The sequence below is a fragment of the Enhydra lutris genome, unplaced genomic scaffold (assembly GCF_002288905.1).
Source record: "Enhydra lutris kenyoni isolate GAN:26980312 unplaced genomic scaffold, ASM228890v2 scaffoldscaffold20, whole genome shotgun sequence".
Lineage (NCBI taxonomy): Eukaryota > Metazoa > Chordata > Mammalia > Carnivora > Mustelidae > Enhydra > Enhydra lutris.
In genome coordinates this window covers 18,783,036-18,804,539 of record NW_019154104.1, presented here as the reverse complement: position 1 = coordinate 18,804,539, position 21,504 = coordinate 18,783,036, and the positions used below count along the sequence as shown (strand labels likewise).

The window sequence follows — 21,504 nt, the reverse complement described above, 5'->3', positions numbered from 1 at the left end:
AGTGAACATCGATACGTGAAAAAGACAAAGGCCCCAAGTGTGTAGATATTAAATGAGGCTAAGAAGCGACTTCCCCAAGTTCCTGAAGGAGTTGATTTTGCTATGCACATCTTCCTGACTTCTGGTCCCGTGCTCTGACCACAATCCTTCACCACTAGACCACACTTCCCCAAATAAATAACTACTTCTGCATGCTGGGGACGGGTTGTGTGCGGCAGCATTTACGTAGGCAGCACAGACAGCAGCCTTTCACTTAATGTTGCAATAACACCAGGCGAAACAATGTGCACTGACTTCCAGAGTTACTGAACAAACGCTTGATGTGGGTCAGGTCTCTTAATTCAAATGCCAGAAAAGTGCAAAATAGGAAAAGTCTCCATCTGATAAGGAACAACTGTTGAGGAGAGATAGATTTGTTTCCAGTTTGGGTTAAAATCAGATACAGGATTCTACCCTCCTTTTCACTCTTGGATCCCCAAATAGGAGGAACTCAGCACACAGATAATCACAAACTGCGTAAGTTTTGGTTTTATACGTTCAGACTTGTCCAGAGCACAGAATCCCTGCCCTGCTGGAAGGCAGCACTATGTTTGCTCACAGAGGCACACACACATCTGTCTCAAAGTCACCCTGACCTTGGCAAATGGCAAAGATAATTTCACTTGTCGGTTCTGATTTCCCTCTATTTTAAGGCGACGCCATGTGAGCTCCATATGAAAAATGTGGTTTTGCAGCCCTGAAATGGATTGAGAGGTGAGAGTACATTAGAATGATCACAGATCCAGATCTCTGGCATTTCAGTCTTGATCGTGTCATTTCCCAGAGGACAGGGATCCAGGTCCCATCTCTGTACTGTAGTCACTTCCTCTGAGACTGCTCTCTGAACCCTCCCCCTGTGTTCCATCTCACCCTGTTCCTACCTCTGTCCAGGCACTTAGTGCTGCTCTGCAATTCTCTACTGAATTTGTCAGTCTTCTCCCCAAGACCGCAATCTCTCAGAGGGTAGGGACGGTCCATTCTGTTCATTACAGTAAGTGCTAGCCCCCAGCACTCACAGGAATGCATGGCCACAGGAGACTTTCAATAGTTCTCTGACAAATAAATGAAAGAACTATGCATTCATGATTCTGTCCTTTCCAGAGGATGGATTTATTAAGTCTGCAACGCTCCGGTATTAATGGTGCCAGAAAGGAAAGAGTTAAACTATTGGAGAGGAGCCGGGTTCATACAAAGACCCCTTTCCTTTTATTGGCAAAGACAGGATAAAGTGATATATGGAATAAATCCTGGATATAAAATCTTGACACACCCTTTAGGTGCTGGGCTGAGCTGATTCACACTCTGAAGGGGAAGTCAATGAAATCATTCTAGGTTTTCTCTTAAGTGGCCTGCGATCCAGTTGTGAGTGGAAGGCAAGGCCAGACCCAGGAATTCAAAGCTTGACCTACTTTGTTTGAGCTAATAAGAAGAGAAATGGCTTTGCCCTCAGCTCTCATAACTTTTTTTTTTTTTTTTTTAAAGTAATCAAGGGCAGTGAAGCAGCCTGACAGATGAGAGAATTAGGAGAACTGAAGGCCGAAGAATGGCTTTGGATTCAGGACATCTTCGAGAAGTCTGTGTTTATGTATTATGTGTTTTTCCTTCTCTCTCTCCTTTTTAAAATGAGGGGGGGGGAAAGCGCCTGAATTCCCACCAACATAAACTAGTGACATACAATGATGAAATTCTGTTTTCACCTCTGCCTGTGACAGGGAATGCAAAAATAGCAAGTGGCCCAGTTCCACGAATCCCCGCCTCCCTGCCCTCCCAGCTCCCGCCGGGTTCTCATCTCTAAGAATGGAGGTTAGCGCACGGCCGCGCGCGAGCCGCACGCAGCCCCCGGACCGGGAGGATGATGTCAGGCGGCGGGAGTGGCCGCAGCCGGGCCGGGGAGGCCGAGGCCCCGGGGGAGCGAGGAGGGAGGGCGGCCTGGTAGGGCGGACGGCGCGCCCGGCCGCGCGGCGTCGCCTGGAGACAGCACTGGCGGCGCAGTGTTGCTGTAAACAGCCGCTTCCCTGTTACTATCTATAGCAGGATCGCCTGGCTCCGGGGTGCGGCGGCGGGAGGCAGGTCCGCGGTTCGGCTCCCCGCGCGCCCCGAGGGATCCGCCCCCTGCCCTAATCTGGTCTCGCCCCTTTCCAGGGGCCCACCTTGAGCCCCTGGCCCGAAAGAGTGGGGGAAGGGATACAGGGACTCTGCTGGCATCTGCCACTTTGCGTTCCCGAGGAGGCCGGCGCGCTGCGACCCAGGAGGGGTCAATATGACCCCAGTGTCCTTTGCAGCGGAGCAGGAGGCTGGGGGCATCTTGGGGGGACACGATGCACTCCCGAGCGCCTAGCCGCCCAACCCCGTTTTCCAGGCCACAGAGCCGCGCCTGAGGTGCCAGCGGCAGAGGTCTCCTGCCTGGGAGCTGCTGGCCAGGATCCTTCCAGCGCGCCCGTCCTCCCCCCTCCAAGTCTGCGCTGGAAAATCACCCGCTGTGGGCTGCCAGTAGGCCCAGCTTCCTGAGGGAACCGAACATCATCTAACTCCCCAGCTCAGACTTACGCTCCCCCAAAGGCTCTCTTCACCCAATACCCCCAACTGACCACCTTGTCCACATAGCACCCCGCCCTCTGCAACCCCATCCCACTCCCCAAGCCCCAGCTCAGAACTAGGCAAACGAACCCATCAGACATCCTTGCATGGTGGTTCTGCACAAGGTTTACCGGCTGGTGTCTCAGAGATTTGACAGTAACACTAATATGCCTAAGTATGGCCGAGAAAAAAAAAAAACAAAAACAAAAAAAAAACAAAAAAAAAAACACCACGCACTTTTTCCCTTAAAAAACGGGAAAAAAAAAAAAACAACAAACCATCCAAAACGAAACAATTAAAATTAAAATACCCAACATCGTGGATAAAGTAGGTTATCGTATTCTCTTATTTTGGATCTCCCGACTTTTCTACTTCCAAATGCGCTAACAGTGCTAGTATGGCTCCAGGCTGGGGGCTAGATGGTCTGCTTCCACAGCTTGCACTTAATTAGGGCTAGAATTGGGAAAGGACGGGGGTCGGGGGAAGGCATTCCTTCCGGGGCCGAGGCTTAAACCCCTGGGCTCTGTACCTGTTTTTCCCATACCTGAGCCCCAGCACGTTTCCGGGGTTCCGTATACCAGTAAAAAGGCACTCGCATCCCATCCCCCAACCCGCCCCGGGAACAAGGGTCCGCATTGAACCAGGTGCGAATGTTCGCTCGCCTTCTTCGCCTTTCCCGCCTCCCCTCCCCCGGCCGCGGCCCCCGCCTCCCCCCTCGCTGCACCCTCGGTGTTGGCTGCAGCCGGCAAGCAGTTCCCGTCAATCCGTCCCCCCTTACACAGGATGTCCATATTAGGACATCTGCGTCAGCAGGTTTCCACGGCCGTTCCCTGCGGTCGTGGGGGGAGCCATTCCCGGAGTCCCTCATCATAGGGGGTCCCCGAGACGCCTAAGACCCAGACTGTTAAACAGTCAGAGGATAAGGAGTCAGGCCAAGACGGAAGGCGGGGAGCGGCGAGGGCGGCGGGGGCGGCAAGGAGGCCGCAGAGGTGTCCAGGTCCGCTCGCCACCCCCCTAGCTCCGCGATGGTAGCGCCCATGACGTGCGTGGGGGCTCATTCATAGAATGCTGTTATAAAGGCAGTGGCTGCGGCGCCTCGTACTCCAACCGCATCTGCAGCGAGCAGCAGCGAAGCCGAGACTGAGCCGGCGGCGGCGGCGGCGCAGCGAACGAGCCGTGACCGCGCTCCTACCCAGCTCTGCCCGGCGGATCCTACCTGTCTCTGCCCTCAGCCCCTCGCCCGGCCCGAACTCACCGCGACCATGATGTTCTCTGGCTTCAACGCCGATTACGAGGCGTCCTCCTCCCGCTGCAGCAGCGCCTCCCCGGCCGGGGACAACCTCTCCTACTACCACTCACCGGCCGACTCCTTCTCCAGCATGGGCTCGCCAGTCAATGCGCAGGTGAGCCTGGCTTCGCGCCGCCGCGGGGCCCGGGGTTCGGGGGTCCCCGGGGAGGAGACACCGGGGCGGGACGCTCGGGAAGACGAGTCGCGGACCCCTTCGACCGGGGTGGGAGGCTGCCCCGGCCGGAGCTGCCCTGTGTCGCAAGCCCCGGACTTGTTCGGAGCGCACGCACGCTTGTCATAGTAAGAGCTGGTTGCCTTCTGCGGCGGCGGGCTGCTCCTGAGCTGCCCTCGGACCGCGCTCTCTGCCTGGTCTCTGACAATTCGCTGGGGCAAAACGTGTCCCGAGCAAAGACTCGCGAACTAGATAGAGCCAGGCTCCTCCGGGAGGCGACAGAAAGCGGCAATCCCCCCTCCCCTAGCAGCCTGGAGCAGGGAGGAGGGGCGGGGGAGGAGGGTGAAGCCGGCGGGTGTGTAAGGCAGTTTCATTGATAAAAAGCGAGTTCATTCAGGAGACTCCGGAGCGGCGCCTGCGTCAGCGCAGACGTCAGGGATATTTATAACAAACCCCCTTTCAAGCGAGTGATGCCGGAGGGATAACGGGGACGCAGCAGCAGGGTGGAGGAGAAAGGCAGCGCGTTGCGGATTTCTTGAGAGGGAACGTGGAGACCTTCCATCCAGGAAGAGGGGCATATACAGAGTCCCGAGCCGTCCCGGGCATGCTGCTTCTCCCCCTCTCTCCCTGCGGCATGCGGCACTGGAAACTGGGCTCACCCCACCTGTGTCCGGAACCTGCTCACTCACGTCAGCTTTCCCCTTCTGTTTCGTTCTAGGACTTCTGCACGGATCTGGCCGTCTCCAGTGCCAACTTTATCCCGACGGTGACTGCCATCTCCACCAGCCCGGACCTGCAGTGGCTGGTGCAGCCCACCCTGGTCTCCTCCGTGGCCCCATCACAGACCAGAGCCCCCCATCCTTATGGAGTCCCGACCCCCTCTGCTGGGGCTTACTCCAGGGCTGGAGTCGTGAAGACCATGACCGGAGGCAGAGCTCAGAGCATTGGCCGGAGGGGCAAAGTGGAACAGGTGAGGAGTTGTTCAGCGCCTCAGTAGGGTGCATGGGTTGGCATTGGTGGAGATGGGGAGGACAGGAGACAGCGTGAAGCCACTACACAGAACTCATAATGTCCTCAGTGGGCAACCCTGGCTCCAAGCCATTTCCATCCCAGGCCAGACTCTGATAGTCCTACCCCAAGAAATGCTCTAAGAGTTTGTTCCCTAAGACGTTCCTATCTCATGCTTTTAGCCTGGGCTCCTCTTTGTTCTCTTGCTGAGGATCTTATTGTAAATGCAAGTCACACCCAGCCTGCAACAGCAGGTTAGAAATGGCTTCCTAGCAGAGGTGCTGGGAAGCTGGCAAGCAGCAGGGGCCAGTTTCACGGGGGTGAATGAACAGAGCTGATGGCAGACCTTGTTACTGACTGTTGGTCTTTCCGAAAATTATTTTTCTAGTTGTCCCCAGAAGAAGAAGAGAAAAGGAGAATCCGAAGGGAAAGGAATAAGATGGCCGCAGCCAAGTGCCGGAACCGAAGGAGGGAGCTGACGGACACACTCCAAGCGGTACGTGGATCCTGTGGCTCACTCCTTTTTCAAACTTAGGGGCAAAGTTGGAGACGGTATGGGGAGCAGGGTCATTGAGTAAGCCCGTGTCTTACACTTTGCTTTATCCCTCTGGATACAGGAAACAGACCAACTGGAAGATGAGAAGTCTGCTTTGCAGACCGAGATTGCCAACCTGCTGAAGGAGAAGGAGAAGCTAGAGTTCATCCTGGCAGCTCACCGACCTGCCTGCAAGATCCCTGATGACCTGGGCTTCCCCGAAGAGATGTCTGTGGCTTCCCTCGATCTGAGCGGGGGCCTGCCCGAAGCTGCCACCCCCGAGTCGGAGGAGGCCTTCACCCTGCCCCTCCTCAATGATCCCGAGCCCAAGCCCTCCGTTGAGCCAGTCAAGAGCATCAGCAGTGTGGAGCTCAAGGCCGAGCCCTTTGATGACTTCCTGTTCCCAGCATCGTCCAGGCCCAGTGGCTCTGAGACCGCCCGCTCTGTGCCAGACATGGACCTGTCTGGTTCCTTCTATGCAGCAGACTGGGAGCCCCTGCACGGTGGCTCCCTGGGGTTGGGGCCCATGGCCACAGAGCTGGAGCCCCTGTGCACCCCCGTGGTCACCTGTACTCCCAGCTGCACTACCTACACGTCTTCCTTTGTCTTCACCTACCCGGAGGCTGACTCCTTCCCCAGCTGTGCGGCTGCTCACCGCAAGGGCAGCAGCAGCAACGAACCCTCCTCTGACTCGCTCAGCTCACCCACACTGCTGGCCCTGTGAGCAGGCAGGGAGGGGAGGCAGCGGGCGCCGGCAAGCGCCACTGCCCGAGCTGGTACATTACAGAGAGGAGAAACTTGTCTTCCCTCGACGGTTCCGGTAGACCTAGGGAGGACCTTATCTGTGCGTGAAACACACCAGGCTGTGGGCCTCAAGGACTTGAAAGTATCCACGTGCGGACTCAAGTCCTTACCTCTTCCGGAGATGTAGCAAAACGCATGGAGTGTGTATTGTTCCCAGTGACACATCTGAGAGCTGGTAGTTAGTAGCATGTTGAGCCAGGCCTGGGTCTGTGTCTCTTATCTCTTTCTCTTTAGTCTTCTCATAGCATTAACTAATCTATTGGGTTCATTATTGGAATTAACTTGGTGCTGGATATTTTCGAATTGTATCTAGTGCAGCTGATTTTAACAATAACTACTGTGTTCCCGGCAATAGTGTGTTCTGATTAGCAATGACCAATATTAAACTAAGAAAAGATATGACTTTATTTTCTGGTAGTTAGAAATAAATAGTTATATCCATGTACTGTAGTTTTTCTTCAACATCAATGTTCATTGTAACGTTACTGATCATGCATTGTTGAGGTGGTCTGAATGTTCTGACATTAACAGTTTTCCATGAAAACGTTTTATTGTGTTTTTAATTTATTTATTAAGATGGATTCTCAGATATTTATATTTTTATTTTATTTTTTTCTACCTTGAGGTCTTTTGAGATGTGGAAAGTGAATTTGAATGAAAAAATTTAAGCATTGTTTGCTTATTGTTCAAAGACATTGTCAATAAAAGCATTTAAGTTGAATGCGACCAAGCTTATGCTTTTCATTCTGGAAGTTTCGTGAGATTCTGAAATGTATCGGAAGACCAGTTTGTCCAGAAGGGTGGCTCCTGGAGGAGGACACGCCCCTTTGTTTGATCTCTTATCAGAATAGAGAAGGAAACTCTAGAGCTGATGTTGGCATATCTTACAAACAACGTGTGTTCACTTGGTGGTGCTAAGATTCTCCGGCAGATTCCGGGGAGGGAGGAATTGGCTGTTCAATAGTTTTTGTGGGAACATGTCTGCCTGCTTCTTTCTCTGTTTTGAAAGTCAAAGGGGGGAATATTTAAATCTAGTTGTGCTTATATTAAGCGGAAATGTCTTGATCTTAGCGGGATCCCTTTAGCAAACAGAGTTAAGCTTCATACAAACCACTTTAACTTCTTATTCCCACAGAATTATGTGAGGGTTACTCCCACCTTAAAGGTGAGCAAATTGAAGAATGGTTAGAATGAATGACTTTCTCAATGTTCCACTAGTGAGATTCCGGTCTTGACGTCCTCACTCCTTACCCTATCTCTAAGGTCGAGCTGTCTCTTCATAGTTGGTTAAAAAAGAAAACTTCTGAGGTCTTAACTCCTACATACATTTAGTTGGACTATTTTTATTCTCATAAGGAAAGGAGGGCTATTGCCCTATCCCTTAGTAATAAATGCCTTAAAATTTCTGATATTTCTTGAACATCATATGCTGCCATTTAGTTTACACTGGGGGAAGAGAAAACTGGCTCTGAGAATTTGAAAGAGATCTGGAACGGTACAAACAGTGGTTGATCATTGGGTAAATAAAAAGTTACATAATAGCTCATTATGGAGAAGTCAACATGACTCTGAATAGGCTGTAACTTAGAACCTTTATCTTCTTAAAGAAGAACATGACCTTTGTCTGGGCACCTCTGGTAATGAGGCCCTTACACGCAGCATGCATGAACCACAAAGAGAGGAGCCCTTCTCCCGGCTTCTCTCAGGCCCCATGCTGGCCCCATGCTTGGAAGCTGGATTCACACCTGCCTGGTGGAAGGGAGCTTCAGTGCTAGCCTCCCAATGCTTCGGTGATAATGAAAATCACTGGGTGGTTATGGGGTGTCACACACAGTCAAGTTGAAAGTCTTAATTGAAAATGACAGTTCCATTGAGGTTGATGTTCTCACCTATGACCTCCCCGTGCCTCACATGATAATTGACATTTGAAACCAACTTACTCTAGGCTCTTAAGAGCAGTGATAGATCATCTACCACTTGCATATTACTTTTGCCTGTCTTGCAATAATGGAAGTGACTTTAGACTCTGTTTGCTGTTCAGACGGTAAATTTTCTGTAGTCTTTATTATCACTATTATATTAGAGAGTGAGTGGGGGAGGGGCAGAGGGAGAGGGAGAGAATTTTTTTTTTAAGATTTTATTTATTTATTTGACACACACACACAGAGAAATCACAAATAGGCAGAGAGAGAGGGGGAGGCAGGCTCTCCGTTGAGCAAAGAACCTGATGCAGAACTTGATCTCAGGACCCTGAGATCATGACCTGAGCTGAAGACAGAGGCTTAACCCACTGAGCCACCCAGGCTCCCAAGAGGGAGAGAATCTTACGTAGCCTCCATGAGCTGGGGTGGGGAGTTGGGGTGCTCGATTTCACAACCCTGAGATCGTGACCTGAGCCAAAATCAAGAGTCAGATGCTCAACCGACTGAGTGACCCAGGCACCCCTCTGTAGCTTTTAAATATGGCCTAGACTAATTACAGAATTACTGCAACTAACACCCAGATCTGAAATAACAACGTGAGATACCCTGTAAGGAAGCCAGCTGGCTCCCCTTACATGCACAGAAATAACAACCCACGGAAGGAGATTTCCCAGGTGCAGAAGTGTGGCTGGACCTCAGCCCTAGACACTGAACTGCTCCCAGGACCTGACTCATGGACCTGTCAACCCCATGATGGCCAGAGAAAGAACACTGTTTTCCCTTTGACAGCCCTAGCCTATGCCCAGACCCTTCCTCTAGTTCACCATAACCCAGTGGAGACCAGGCTGCCCCACCCACAAGACCACATTGCAGGTGGAGGGAGAGGTACCTGCTTACGGGGAATCCTTTTAACAGGCTTCTCAAAGGCCAGAGTGTGCTCCACAGGATTGACATCCCACCAAGCTCCCTGTGGACTATTCTCTTTGGATCAAGAGAAGAAAGGAATTCCCTCTCTTTCAGCCAAAAGGATCTTCCCAATTCCTGAGTCAGGATTCAAAAACTCCCATGGATAATGGATTCTAGAAATGTCAACTTCCTTTGGAAAAAGACTGGTTTCTACCCATGAGATATGACCTCATGATGGTCTTAACAAAACAACCCATCCCCAAAGATATAAAAGATACACATATAATAGAAAGGGTTGGGAAAAAGGATGGGAGGGGTCATATCCTTATGGGGGGGAACATGTCTACTTTAGCTCATCAATGGATCCCTAGACCTGTCACTGTGTCTGTTGCATAGTATAGGGTTAATAAATATTTGCCTGGTGGATGAAAGAATACATCCTGTGCTATTTCCGTGAGCAGAAATAAATTCCACACATATTCTCCAAATTCTCCTATTTCAAGGGCACCCGGCCAGTTAAGTTGGTAGAGCATGTGACTCTTGATGACAGGGTTGTGAGTTTGAGTCCCACATTGGGCTAAAAAAAAAAAAAATCTCCAATATCCAGACTCTTTTATGATATTAAGCAATGGGGATTTCATCTCTTCTATGTCTGGCTTCAAACACACGCCCCACTCTGTTCTTGGCTCCTGAAATTCATCTACTGCCTCCTCTGGATTACCTCTGCCCATTCAATTTCAAAGTAAATACCCTGCCATAGTGTTTCCAGCTCCAAATTGATTTTAGGTAGAAAAAGGGAAGAAGAAAAAATACTTATCTATATAAGGTATTTAAAAAAATACTTATCTATATAATAGTGGATTATAGATTCTATATCATCTTTACACACCCCTGCATCCTGTGCAATTATTAAAATTAAAGGGTAGCATTCGGCAATTTGTTTTAATAACAGTAATTTTGTATCAGCAACAACTTTCCATGTGTGAATGAAAGTAAATCAATTGCTATCTTTAATTAAAGGACAAAGGCGAGACTGAGGTGAAGTAAAAGTTCTCAGGTGATTGTTCTAAGAAGAGCACCTAAGTTTCAATGTTTTTCAAACCAAAAAAATCTAAAACAAACAAAAAAAAATCAATCTTTAAACTGTGTATGAGATTTCGTTTAAGCACAGAATAATCTGATAATCAGAAAATAAATGAGATGAGAGCACCATTTGAATGCTGAACATCAGATGGCTCTAAGGGGTGCTGTTTTGCTATTAACATTAAAGAGTGGACTCCTGACTCCTCCCCATTGCCTTCTAGTCCTTTTCCCCTACAGGCACCCTGCTCACCAGCCTTCCTTCCATTCTTTTTTTTTTTTTTTTTAAAGATTTTATTTATTTATTTGAAACAGAGAGAGAGAGAGATCACAAGTAGGCAGAGAGGCAGGCATAGAGAGAGGGGAGAAAGCAGGCTCCCCGCTGAGCAGAGAGCCCGATGCGGGCCTCGATCCCAGGACCCTGAGATCATGACCTGAGCCGAAGGCAGAGGCTTAACCCACTGAGCCACCCAGGCGCCCCTTCCTTCCATTCTTGATGCAAAGCGTGCTTGTTCCTGCTGCAGGACCTTTGCACTTGCTGTCCCTCTGCCTAAGCCTCTTTTCTGAGGCTGGCTCCTTCCTGCCATTCAGGACTCAGTTCCAAGGACACCTCCTCCAGGAGGCCTTCCCATACCATTCTATCTGAAGTATTGTGCCCATTTCCTCTCCATGACTGTGTTTCACTATCCTGCTTTGTTTCCCATAGCACATGTCACTGTCTGAAACATATAATTTATGTCGGTTTTTTTTTTTTCTTGCCCTTTTTAACAAATTTCTGCCCTTCACCACTGCATTGTAAGTTCTGAATGCGCGGGACCCTATTCTGTCTTGATCACTTCTATATCCCCAGTATCTATTAGGCACTTAGATGCTCGTTAAATGGATGAAGATGGATAAATAAGTGAAGGCAGTTGAAAATTAAAAAAAAAAATATCTAAAGGGAGATAAATAAAATTTAAAAATAAAGAAAAGTTGTGTATTTCATGGACTTCTTTCTGGGTAGAAGAGCATGTCCTTCGTTTAAAAAAAATTCCTCTCCAGGGTTCTACAATATTAAGGTAAGAAAGTAGCTATCGTGGGAAGAAATTTTAAGAGGCACCCAAAATACAAGCATATAGCAGGTCAGGGACACTTCCAGACTAATTACAAATTGAGAAATTTGTTTCAACATCAAATAAAGAATGGATGTACAGGTGACTATAGGTGTAATCATCTTCAAAGAAACAAACAAACCTATGTTTTTCACTCTTGTACTCTTGTCCATATGAAATTTTAGACCATCACACATATCCACTTGAGTTCATTGGTGCCTAGCAATTGGTAAGCTAAAGCATAAAGCCTGCAATTTAGCATATATTAGCATAGAAGAATAAGGGTTAGCTGTTATTACCGTCATTGCCGATATCAATGTCATCATCATATTCATCGTTTACCAAGAATACGTCCAGCCCTGAGGGAAAGCAGTTGGGAATAAAGTGTATTGAATTCTGACAAATGAGTTCAAAGTCCCCAAAGGGAGCTGGCTGGATAGATTTCCACTTTCTTTGCATGTCAGAGAAAGCGACAGAAGCATGAACTGCTTTAGTTCAAAGCAATTCATTTCAGTGGCTTCACACACTCGCTCAAGGACTAAACTCCTTGTTGCTTTTCCTTTGCCTGAGGGCAGAAAGGGCTCTTGATCATTGTCCCAGGGAGGCTGCCTGGCCTGATGGCCATCAGCTCTTCTTAATTAATAAGCCCTTTCTACATTCGTCACCCTGACAAGGCCTTTAGGTTTGGTTCAATCAGTTGAGGAGGGTAAGAACCCAGAGGGGTCTGATGGATAGTTCCATGAGGAGCCGGCCCCCGGCCCCCGGGAAGGAGGACTTGTTAAAGGGCAGCCCCTTCAACATCCCCGCGGATGGCCCAGGCCCCAGTTGCTGTCATGTTTACTTCGGGGAACAATGTGTGGTCAGATTACAGAAACAGTGGATTGGTTTTCAGGCTTTTTGATCAATTATGAGACTCTCGTCACAGCTATAATTATCAAAACTATGATAAATTCATCTAGATTTGAGAAATCAGATTCAATATAGTAGAGTGGTTCAGAGCACAGACTCAGCTTTGAATCCCAGCTCCCTGACCTTGGGCAAGTTACTTCACCTCTCTGCACCTTAGTCTTCCCATCAGTAAAAGGAGAATAATTGTATCTACCTCTTGGGGTTGCTGCAAACATTAAAAATAATTATGTATTGGGTGCTTGTTACAGTGTAGATATGTTAGCTATTATTTATTATCTCTATAATTAAGGGAGATGGGGGTCAGGGGAGAAAATATTTACCCTCTGGAGCAAGCATGGGCTTCATTTAATTAAATAAAAAGATTCTGGGTGTCTATTATTTATCAGGTGCTGGTTTCAGATGTGATCAAGACACAGCCCTGTACTCACGGAGTTCATGGTCTAGGAAGGGAGAAAGACATGTAAACACATACATCATAATACATTGTGACAGTGAAAACAGCAGGTGCAATGGTTGCACAGAAGAGGGAGCGATGACCTCTCTCTGGGGGAGTCTCTGAGCCCGTGACCTCCAAGCTGGGCTTTGAAGATGGATGGAGTTTGCTAGGTGAGTGAGTGTCAGGTGGAAAAGATTCTCGGAGACAGAGGGCTAGCACTGTAAAGGCACAGACTCATAAAACAACACGCTTGCTTTTGCTGGACTATAAAATGTGGGTGGAGGGGGGAGGGAGAGAGGAAGGGGGATGTAAATTATAGAGCATCGTATAAGTACACTTGATTTCATTTACATTAATATTGCAGCATCAAAGTGGAAGGGGCAGGAGATAGGTCAAGAAGAGGTAACTGTGGCCAGATCACGAAGAGCCTGGTATTTACTTGCTTCAGTTGTGTGTAGGCTGAACGGAGGCAGGGGTGGTGGGAATGGAGAGGGAACAAGAGGTAATTAAGGGGTAGGAGTGTTGGGGCTTAGTGATTGAGTGGATGTGGGAAGTGAGGGAGGGAGAGGATCCAAGTCACTCTCAGGTTCACTGGGCTGACACACAAGGAAGCTGTATGACTGAAGACAGCAAGAAGAGCCGATCTGGGGGAACGAGAAGGTAAGGTCTATGTTGTACATGTGGAGTTGGCCATCCAGGGGGGATGTGGGCAGTTGGAATCACACGCTAGAGGTTCTATGTGTGAGTTTATAGAGTTTGTCTGGAGGCATGTGGCTGGGATAGAACCTGAACCCCAGGGTATAATATTGATAATGGCTAACATTTCACGCATGCTTGCTGTGTAGCAGGCTGTGCTGGGCATTTCCCAGGCAATGCCCAATCAGGGACTATATCTGCTTCGCTCATCATTTTACTTCTCGTAACTGGTACATCCTGGGTACACCGTAATGATTTTGTTCAATGGGGGCTCCTGTTTTGTCCTCACGACAACCCCATGGGGCAGGTAGTATGAGGATCCTCGTTTTACAGGTGAGGAAAATGATCTAGAAAAGATTACACTGACCAAGGTCACACACATGTATGTAGCAGATCTGAGATTTGAAATCCGCTCTTTGTGACCATAAAGTCCGAAGTGTTCAACCACTTTGTTGGAATGTTAAAATCTGCACCTAAAAATGTACTTACATGACCTATGGTGAGACTCAAACCCCTTTGAGACTACCACATCCCGAGAGGTTTTCAAAAATCTCAGACCTCCTTTTCTAGCTTCAAAACTCTGATATCAGAGGACTCCTGTGGAGATGCGCTGGAGGGGCCCACACCCCATCATTTAGTCTGGAAGGCCTGAGAAGTGGATGTAGTGTGACACTGCCAACAAATTATCACCCAGTAAGCACCCTGAAACAACAAGCATGTCTTCTCTCAGTTTCTGTGGACTCACTGCTTTAGCTCTGTCCTATGTTCAAGGTCTCACAAAACCACACACCAGGTGTCAGCCGAACTGAGTTTTCAGCCAGATGCTTGAGTGGAGAAGAGTCTGCTTCTGAATTCATTCTTGTTGTCCCAGGCTTTATTTCCTCAGGATTGTATACCTAAGGCCTGACTTTCTGCGGGCTGTTGGCCATGTCGAGGCGGCGGCTTCCTCAACATGGCTGCTCACTTCGTCAAGCCTGCCAGGAGAACCTGCTAGTGTGTGCTGGTAAGATGGATATCTATCTCTATAGATCTCCCTTATAAAGCAGGAGATATAGGTAGATATGTAAATATTGCATATTATATATCATGGGAGTAACATCCCAACACCTTTGCCATATTCTATTGCTTAGAGGCAAATCTTAGGTCCCATCTGCATTCAAGGGGAGGGATTTACACAAAGGCGTGGACACCAGGAGGTAGGAATTGTTGGGGGTCCCCCCCCAGGGTCCGTCATCCACAAAGGGTCACATTACCTGCTCAGAATTCATGTAATAATAAATCCAACTAAAGTTGGTCTGCCTTTTTTTTTTTTTTTTTTTTTTAAGATTTTACTTATCTGCCAGAGAGAGAAAGAGAGTACACAGGAGCAGGCAGAGAGGCAGGCAGAGGCAGCGAGAGAAGCAGGCTCCCTGCCAAGCAAGGAGCTGGATGTGGGACTCGATCCCAGGATGCTGGAATCATGACCTGAGCCGAAGGCAGCGACTTAACCAACTGAGCCACCCAGGAGTTCCTGTCTGCTTTTTTATTAATGCCGTGAACTGTCAATTTTAGATGTGGCAAAATACTCCTTCCTGGAAAAGTCTTCTGTTTTAAGGTCTAAACAGTGGCCCGGATTGCTGTTGATTTTTCACAGTGCACACGTAAGCTTCATTTAAAAAATTACTTATCCTTTAATGCATTGGAATCTACATGGAAGTAAACTCCAAGTTGTACTAACAGTTGGTCCCCAACACATGGACTTAGCTATATGCCTTCATTTAAGAGGAAGTCTGTAATGGTTCAGAGTCATTTGAAATTGTTTTGGGGGCAGTGCACGTCTTCAGCCCTCTGGTAGTAACAGAACTGTGCTTAAATAGATTCGAAATAAACGAGGACAACAGTGACTGTAAAGGCTGAGAAACTGAACTCAAGGTACTTCAGTTCTGTTATTATGTATGACCGTGTGGAGTTTTTGTGTTTAAAATTTAATGCTGTGAAGGAAACGATGCAAACTGAGACGTGCGATGTTTTCATTTGGTAAATACACATCGCAGCTAATACAGGAAATACTTAACTGAATTTAATATTAACTTTAGAGTGGAAAATTCCCTTACGATTATTTATTGTAATACCGAAGAACGAATCAAGAAAACAAAACATTACAACATTATATTTTGGTAGTTGCCTAATACCTGGTGAGCTACTGTTTTGCTGCTTAGGAATAAAAATAGCCAGCCCCAGCTTGGCTCATCATGTGCTGGACTCTTCCAAACACACTCACGCTCACCCGGATCTGTATGAACTCGTTCAAACGATCCTAGCAGGTAAGACCAGCTATTAATCATATCGATAAAATACTCTGGGGGCACAGAAGGACGGTGATCTCCTCCAGATCATCCAACTAGGGCGGCAGAGCTGGAATCTGGACCCGGTCCTGTGGCTCCAATCCCTGAATTCTTAACCGCTGGGGAGAAAAGACAAAGCGAAAGCAACATTCCCAACAACCCTGCAGACCGATGGAAGCCCTTCAAAAAGGACAGGAGGGCTGCTTCCCATTCCAGACCCGGCCCTGCTGGATCCTGGGCGGAGGGAGAGCTGGCTTCCCGAGGGGCTGCTCTCTCGGCGTCCCCTCCTTTGCCATCATCTTGCCAGGCCCAGGTTTCTCCTGGCCCTTTCCAGCTTCCGGCCGTTTGCGCCAGGCCAGGTCGCAGGGTCAAGAGCTTGCGAGCCCTCTATTTACTGTTTGGTTTCCATGGTGACACGTAGGCGCCGTCAGCGCCTCCCGTCACAGACCCCGCAGCGCAGCGCCCACCCGGCGCCGTGACGTCTGCCCGCCGCTTCCGCTCTGCCCATATTTGGCGTAGCCCGCGAGCCGCGGGTGGGGAGGAGGCTGCGAGCCGGACTCCCGCCTCGTCCCGCCCCCTGTTCCCGGCCACGCCCCCGCGGGGTGCTGGCGAGAGCTGTGTCACGCGCCCCTCGCCCCCGCCCCTTCCCGCAGATCCGAGGTGCGGCGAGGGACGGGGGCGGTAGGGACCCCTAGAGAGGGCGTGGGTGATCGGATGAGCTCTGAGGTCTCTAAACATTCCTTGACTCTTTGGGGCTGCAGGCAAGATTTGCGGCTGTCTCATCCGTCCCGGCTGGGTGAGCTCGGTTCACGATTTTGTCACTCGGTGCCGGAAATCAGGGAAACAGTCGTCCCCAGCCGAACCCCATTTTATATTTTATAGGCTCGAACTTTAAATTCTCGCCCATGGCGCGGTGGAAAGCTTTGAAGCCGGAGGCTCTGGGATCAGTGTTGCCCCTTGGGGGATAAGTGACCTTGGGAAGGTCACTTCCCTTTACCCGGCCGGCCGGCTAGAAAGAACTTGTGGGGGTGGGTGGCGTGATCGCGCTGTTTGCAGCAGTCTCAGGTCTGTGAGGGGGGTCGTCCGTCACCTTAGAACTGTCCCCTATCCCCATGGCGTCATGGAATGTCAGTGAAGCTCGCTGAGGACCCCTACAATTCCGATCCTGATAGTAGCCGGAATTGTGTGGCTCTTGGAGCCTCGCTGGGCTGAGGCACTTAATTAACTCAGTTAACTGATGACTGAATGGATCCCAGGCAAATTACCTTCGGATTTCACCTTCATAAATCCGGATCCCCGCAATTCCTCTTACAGGCGGAAGGAAGAATATTGCGATGATTAATAACCGCGCAGCAGGGTTGCTGAGGTAAAGCGATTTGCAGATGTAAAGGGCAATAAGCATTCCTGGGAGGAACCCAGCGAGATTCCAGAAGCCTCGGCGGGAGCCGTGGGTGTACACCGCCAGGCCCCGAGGGCGGGGGTGAGGCGGGCAGTGCCGCAGAGGCCCCTGCGGGGGACAGACTGCGGGCGTGGGGCTGACTCTTCAGGGGGCTCAGTCGCGCGCCCCTCCTCCCGCCGATTCCCCAGTTTCTCTGGCCAGAGGACTGCGTGTTTTCCAGAACATCAGAGCTAGAACGCACACCGGACATTTCCCCCTACTCCAGCCTTTCCGTTTCACAAATGGGGAAACTAAGGCTCAGAGAAGTAGGTTCATCCATCCAAACGTGCACAGCTAGTTGGAGACAGATGAAGACGAGGATTTCTGGCTTCAAACTAGAGTCCTTTCCACCTCACCTCTAACCCCGTGCTCTTGTGGCTTGGGGACCCTGCTGCTTGGCTCAGGTGGTGGGGTGTGCAGTAGAGCTAAACACTGGCTCAGGCCTTCCAAAGGACGCCAGTGGGACGCCTGCTCCTCTGCACAGCTCACAGCCTGACCCAGGACCTGCAGAGATGGCCAGGAGGTGTAAACTGCCAAAGTCACAAATATGCCTCCTTACAGGGGTTGGGACGGCTTCTCTTGTCCAGAGAACCCGAGTCGGCTGTCCTGAAACCAGTCTTGGACCAGCAGCTGGTCGTTCTTCATAGTTACCCAAGCCCTGCATGAAGCTTTTCGCAGCCAAGACAAGAGCAGAAGGCACGGAGCCCGAACCCGTGGGAACCCCTTTTTGCACACTGGAAGGTCTTTTCATGGCACATAGCGGTTAGATTCTGTAGGGGAATGCCTCTTGAATGTCTCTGTCTCTCTTCCCTTTCCGTCCCAACCACTTCCTCTTACATCCCACATTATTTCTTCCCTAACTTCTAGACCGAGTGCGAAGGCAGCTCAGACTGAGAAGACTGGTGCCCACCGCCGACCTCAGGGATCCCCACCGGCTGGTTGGAGGAGTCTGGGATCCTTCCCCTCTGATTGTACTCGGAGCTAGAGCGGTAGAAGCAGCAGCTCTGCCCCCTGGTGGACATAGGAGGCACAGCGCCCTTCTCCAACTCAAAAGCTCCACCGTGGTGCTGCAGGAGAGGAAGGAAGCCCTCTTTGTTCCCTCTGATAGAAAGAGCAAAAAATTTGGCACAGGAAAAATAATCCCTTTCTGGCTTAATTCTGAGGATCTGGTCAGTTTGGATGCAGAAAAGATTTGTATTGTTTCTCTTGCCTGGACTCTGCTGTTCCTTCGTGCTATCCAAACCGTATCCCTTTTCCAACCCCTGTTTAAAGTTCCGCCTCCTTTATAACAACTTTCCTGACTCCTCGCCTATATGTTTTCTAAATACATCTGTAAGAGTGCACACTTACATATGTCTTCAGTGTTGTTTCCTTGAGGGTGGGAACCAGGTTTTGTGTCTTCGTGTTCGTAGACTCCATGTTGCACAGCACAGGGCTGGGGACAGAAACTGCTCTCAGTAAGCTCTTGCTGATTAATTGATACATTAATTAATTAATCTCTGCAAACACAAACTCTAAGCCTTTGCTTCGACAGACCTTCCAGAACTGTCAGATCTTTGGGGGACTCTAGATAGTGACCTAACCAAATGTCGCCTTGCACAATGAGTAGTTCCACAAAACCAATTTCACAAGAGAACACTATCACCACCCAGAGAGGGATGAGGAAGTTCGAAGTGGACTCTCAGGGAGACACTCGGAGGGAGGAGGGTGGCCATGTGGGAAGGCCGAAGGACAAAGAATTTGGAGGGAGAGGCCTCTGCTCCTGGGCTCAGAGAGGCAGCCCAGGCTCTAGAACCAGGTGTAGATCAGCCCCGGGTCTAACGTGCTGTGTGGCCTTAGGCAAGCTTACTCCCTTCTCTGGGTGTCAATTTCTCATCTATATAAATAAGTACCCATCTTCTAGCAATAGAGGGAGGATAAATTGAGTTGCTATTTGCCAAGTGCCAGGCTCGTAAGTGCTATATGAGGGTTTGTAAATGAATTTTCGAGCTCAGATATCTTGAAAATGGGATGGGATACAATCTCTAAGTTGGTTCCCTTCGCACCAGCCTTCCAGGACAGCACATGAACTTTGGGGTCAGGCAGGCCTGAGTTGCCTCTTGTCTCTGTTAGCAGTTGTGTGACTTTGGGAACATTGCTTTACTTCTTGGAGCCTCGGTGTTCTCACCTGTGAAATGAGGATGGTTGTGTCCACGTCAAAAGACTGGTGTGTGTGCTGTACGCTTGGACAGTACGTGGCATAGAGGAGCTTTATAAACAGAAGTGGTGGTTATTGCGGACCAGAGGAGCCATACATGGAGGAGAAGGGGGTCTCCAAAATTTTTGACGTTTCGAGAAAGAGTGAGCATATAGAACAGGAAGGAGGCCAGCTCAGCCCCAGAGCCTGGGGTTTGCGGTGGGCAGGGGAGGCCCTGGGTCTGGGCCATGACTGGATGTCACAGGCGCTGAAGAAACCCAGAACGGTTTGACTTGCACATCAGCTCTAGGAACATTTTCTCCCTGAGGCCTGTGCTGAGGGTGTGGACGTGGTGGGGCTAGGTGCCAGCTATAGGCCCTTCTGCTCTCCTTCCCAGGAGAGAGGACGGTAGTAAGACAGGGCGTGGGCAGGGTGGGCCTCGGAAACCTGTCGTCTTGGAGCGTGCGTGTGTGGGAATGGCCCAGAGACATCCTGCCCGGTGACCCGGACTTCCAGGACCGGTGCGGCCGTCTTGGAGCGTGCATGTGTGGGAATGGCCCAGAGACGTCCTGCCCGGTGACCCGGACTTCCAGGACCGGTGCGGCCCTCCCTCACGGCAGAACCTGCCCGCACAGCTCCTCGACGCTGCCATTCCCAAACCTGTCCCAGGACACCCGGACTGATTGCCGGCAATTCTCCAAGGGCTGTGGGAAGGAGGGTGATGGTAGTCCTGAAGCCAACTTAACCTTACTTCTCTTCAGCTGCAGGTGTGGAAAAGCACTAAATGGGATAGGCAAATGCTGTTTGTATTCCTCTGAGTTCTTTTCGAAGTTGGGGGTGGGGGGGTGGGGGGAAGAAAGGTTGCAAAATCCCAACCATGATGGGGTGTTGCAATCCCAAGCATGCTGGGAATCACTCTTATGGTCCTCACGCTGGTTGGCGCTTGTGCCCTGTGACCCACAAGGGACTGTGTGCTCCACGATGGTGGGGTCTATTCTAAGAGAGTCACTGTTCTGGGATCCCAGACACAGTCTGAGACCTGGACAGATGCACCTTAGGGGCTGTTTGGGGATCACATAGGAATCTGTAAGCCCCATTCCACACACCTATTTCTCGTGCTAGGTTGGGCTAGCATCTAGAGCAGAACTCAAAGGAAGAAATTATCTGTAAAAAAAAAAAAAACACAAACAGGACCTATGAAGAGTCACGAAGGTGCCAGTATTGGTTGTCTGTGGGGGAAGAGGGGATGTGTTTTTCTTCTTTTTGCTTGTTTGTGCATTCTGATTTTTTGTTTTTGGCAAGTACCTATTGCTTTTGTAAGAAGAAGAGATGTTTTTTAAATGTTCCCAGCAGAGCAATTTGTTTTTTTTTAATAGATAATAAATGGGAAGTCTCAAACACCCTCTGATTTTTTGTTGTTGTTGCTGTTCCTCTCTTTCCAAAAGAAAGAGATGCTCCTGGTGTGAAACCTTTTGACAATTCAGACAATCAAAATAAAGAAAATAAAAAAAAAAATCACCTGTAGTCTCATCACAGAGATAATGACTGTCATTACTTTTGATTCTACCTTTCCTGTTCACTTTAGTTTTATAATCTTTAGTTTTTATGCGTGGTTTTTATGAAAATAGGACCATGCTGTAATAACGTGGTGTAATCTGCTTTTTCTACACCAGAGATCATGAACATATTTTTCTGCGTGATCGGATTTAATCGCCAGTAACACAGAATTCTGGTTATAAACATCCAACAATTTAACCAATTCTGCATTGTTGAAATAGAACCTCCGGGCGGTTTCTACATTTTTTGCTGTTATAGACAAGGCTGCAAATATCTTCGCAGCTCATTTTTTGTGCGCATCCAAGATTATTTCTTTTGGGGGTGGGCCGAGGGGGTGCTCCTTCTCAAGGCTTTTGAAATGCCGTTGAGCCTCACACGGTGGACTGCACAGGCCCCGTCACAAAGGGGAAGGTCATCTTGGCTCACCCCGTCTTGAGCTGTGTAATTGTAAAAATTATTTACCTTTTCGGCCCTTCAATTTCCTCAACTATAAACTGGAACCATAGCAGCTAATGTAGTTAAGACGGTTGCCAGGACTGGCTCTAA

At 49.3% G+C, this 21,504-nt stretch overlaps 1 protein-coding gene across 1 annotated transcript; it reads left to right on the top strand.

Moving 5' to 3' along the window:
• The first annotated feature begins 3,719 nt into the window (after positions 1-3,719).
• Positions 3,720-7,152, top strand: LOC111148602 (Fos proto-oncogene, AP-1 transcription factor subunit). The gene is made up of 4 exons (XM_022505307.1): positions 3,720-4,019; positions 4,795-5,046; positions 5,473-5,580; positions 5,702-7,152. Exons 1-4 carry the CDS (start codon positions 3,879-3,881, stop codon positions 6,341-6,343), a joined length of 1,143 nt encoding a protein of 380 aa, XP_022361015.1. The 5' UTR covers positions 3,720-3,878; the 3' UTR covers positions 6,344-7,152.
• Positions 7,153-21,504: the final 14,352 nt, after the last annotated feature.

What these genes read in the sequence shown, in the direction of transcription:
- LOC111148602 (XM_022505307.1), top strand. Translation starts at nt 3,879, where the DNA reads ATGATGTTCTCTGGCTTCAACGCCGATTACGAGGCGTCCTCCTCCCGC. An exon ending in GCTCGCCAGTCAATGCGCAG is followed by an intron (nt 4,020 to 4,794) that starts GTGAGCCTGGCT and finishes GTTTCGTTCTAG; the next exon opens with GACTTCTGCACGGATCTGGC. An exon ending in GGAGGGGCAAAGTGGAACAG is followed by an intron (nt 5,047 to 5,472) that starts GTGAGGAGTTGT and finishes TTATTTTTCTAG; the next exon opens with TTGTCCCCAGAAGAAGAAGA.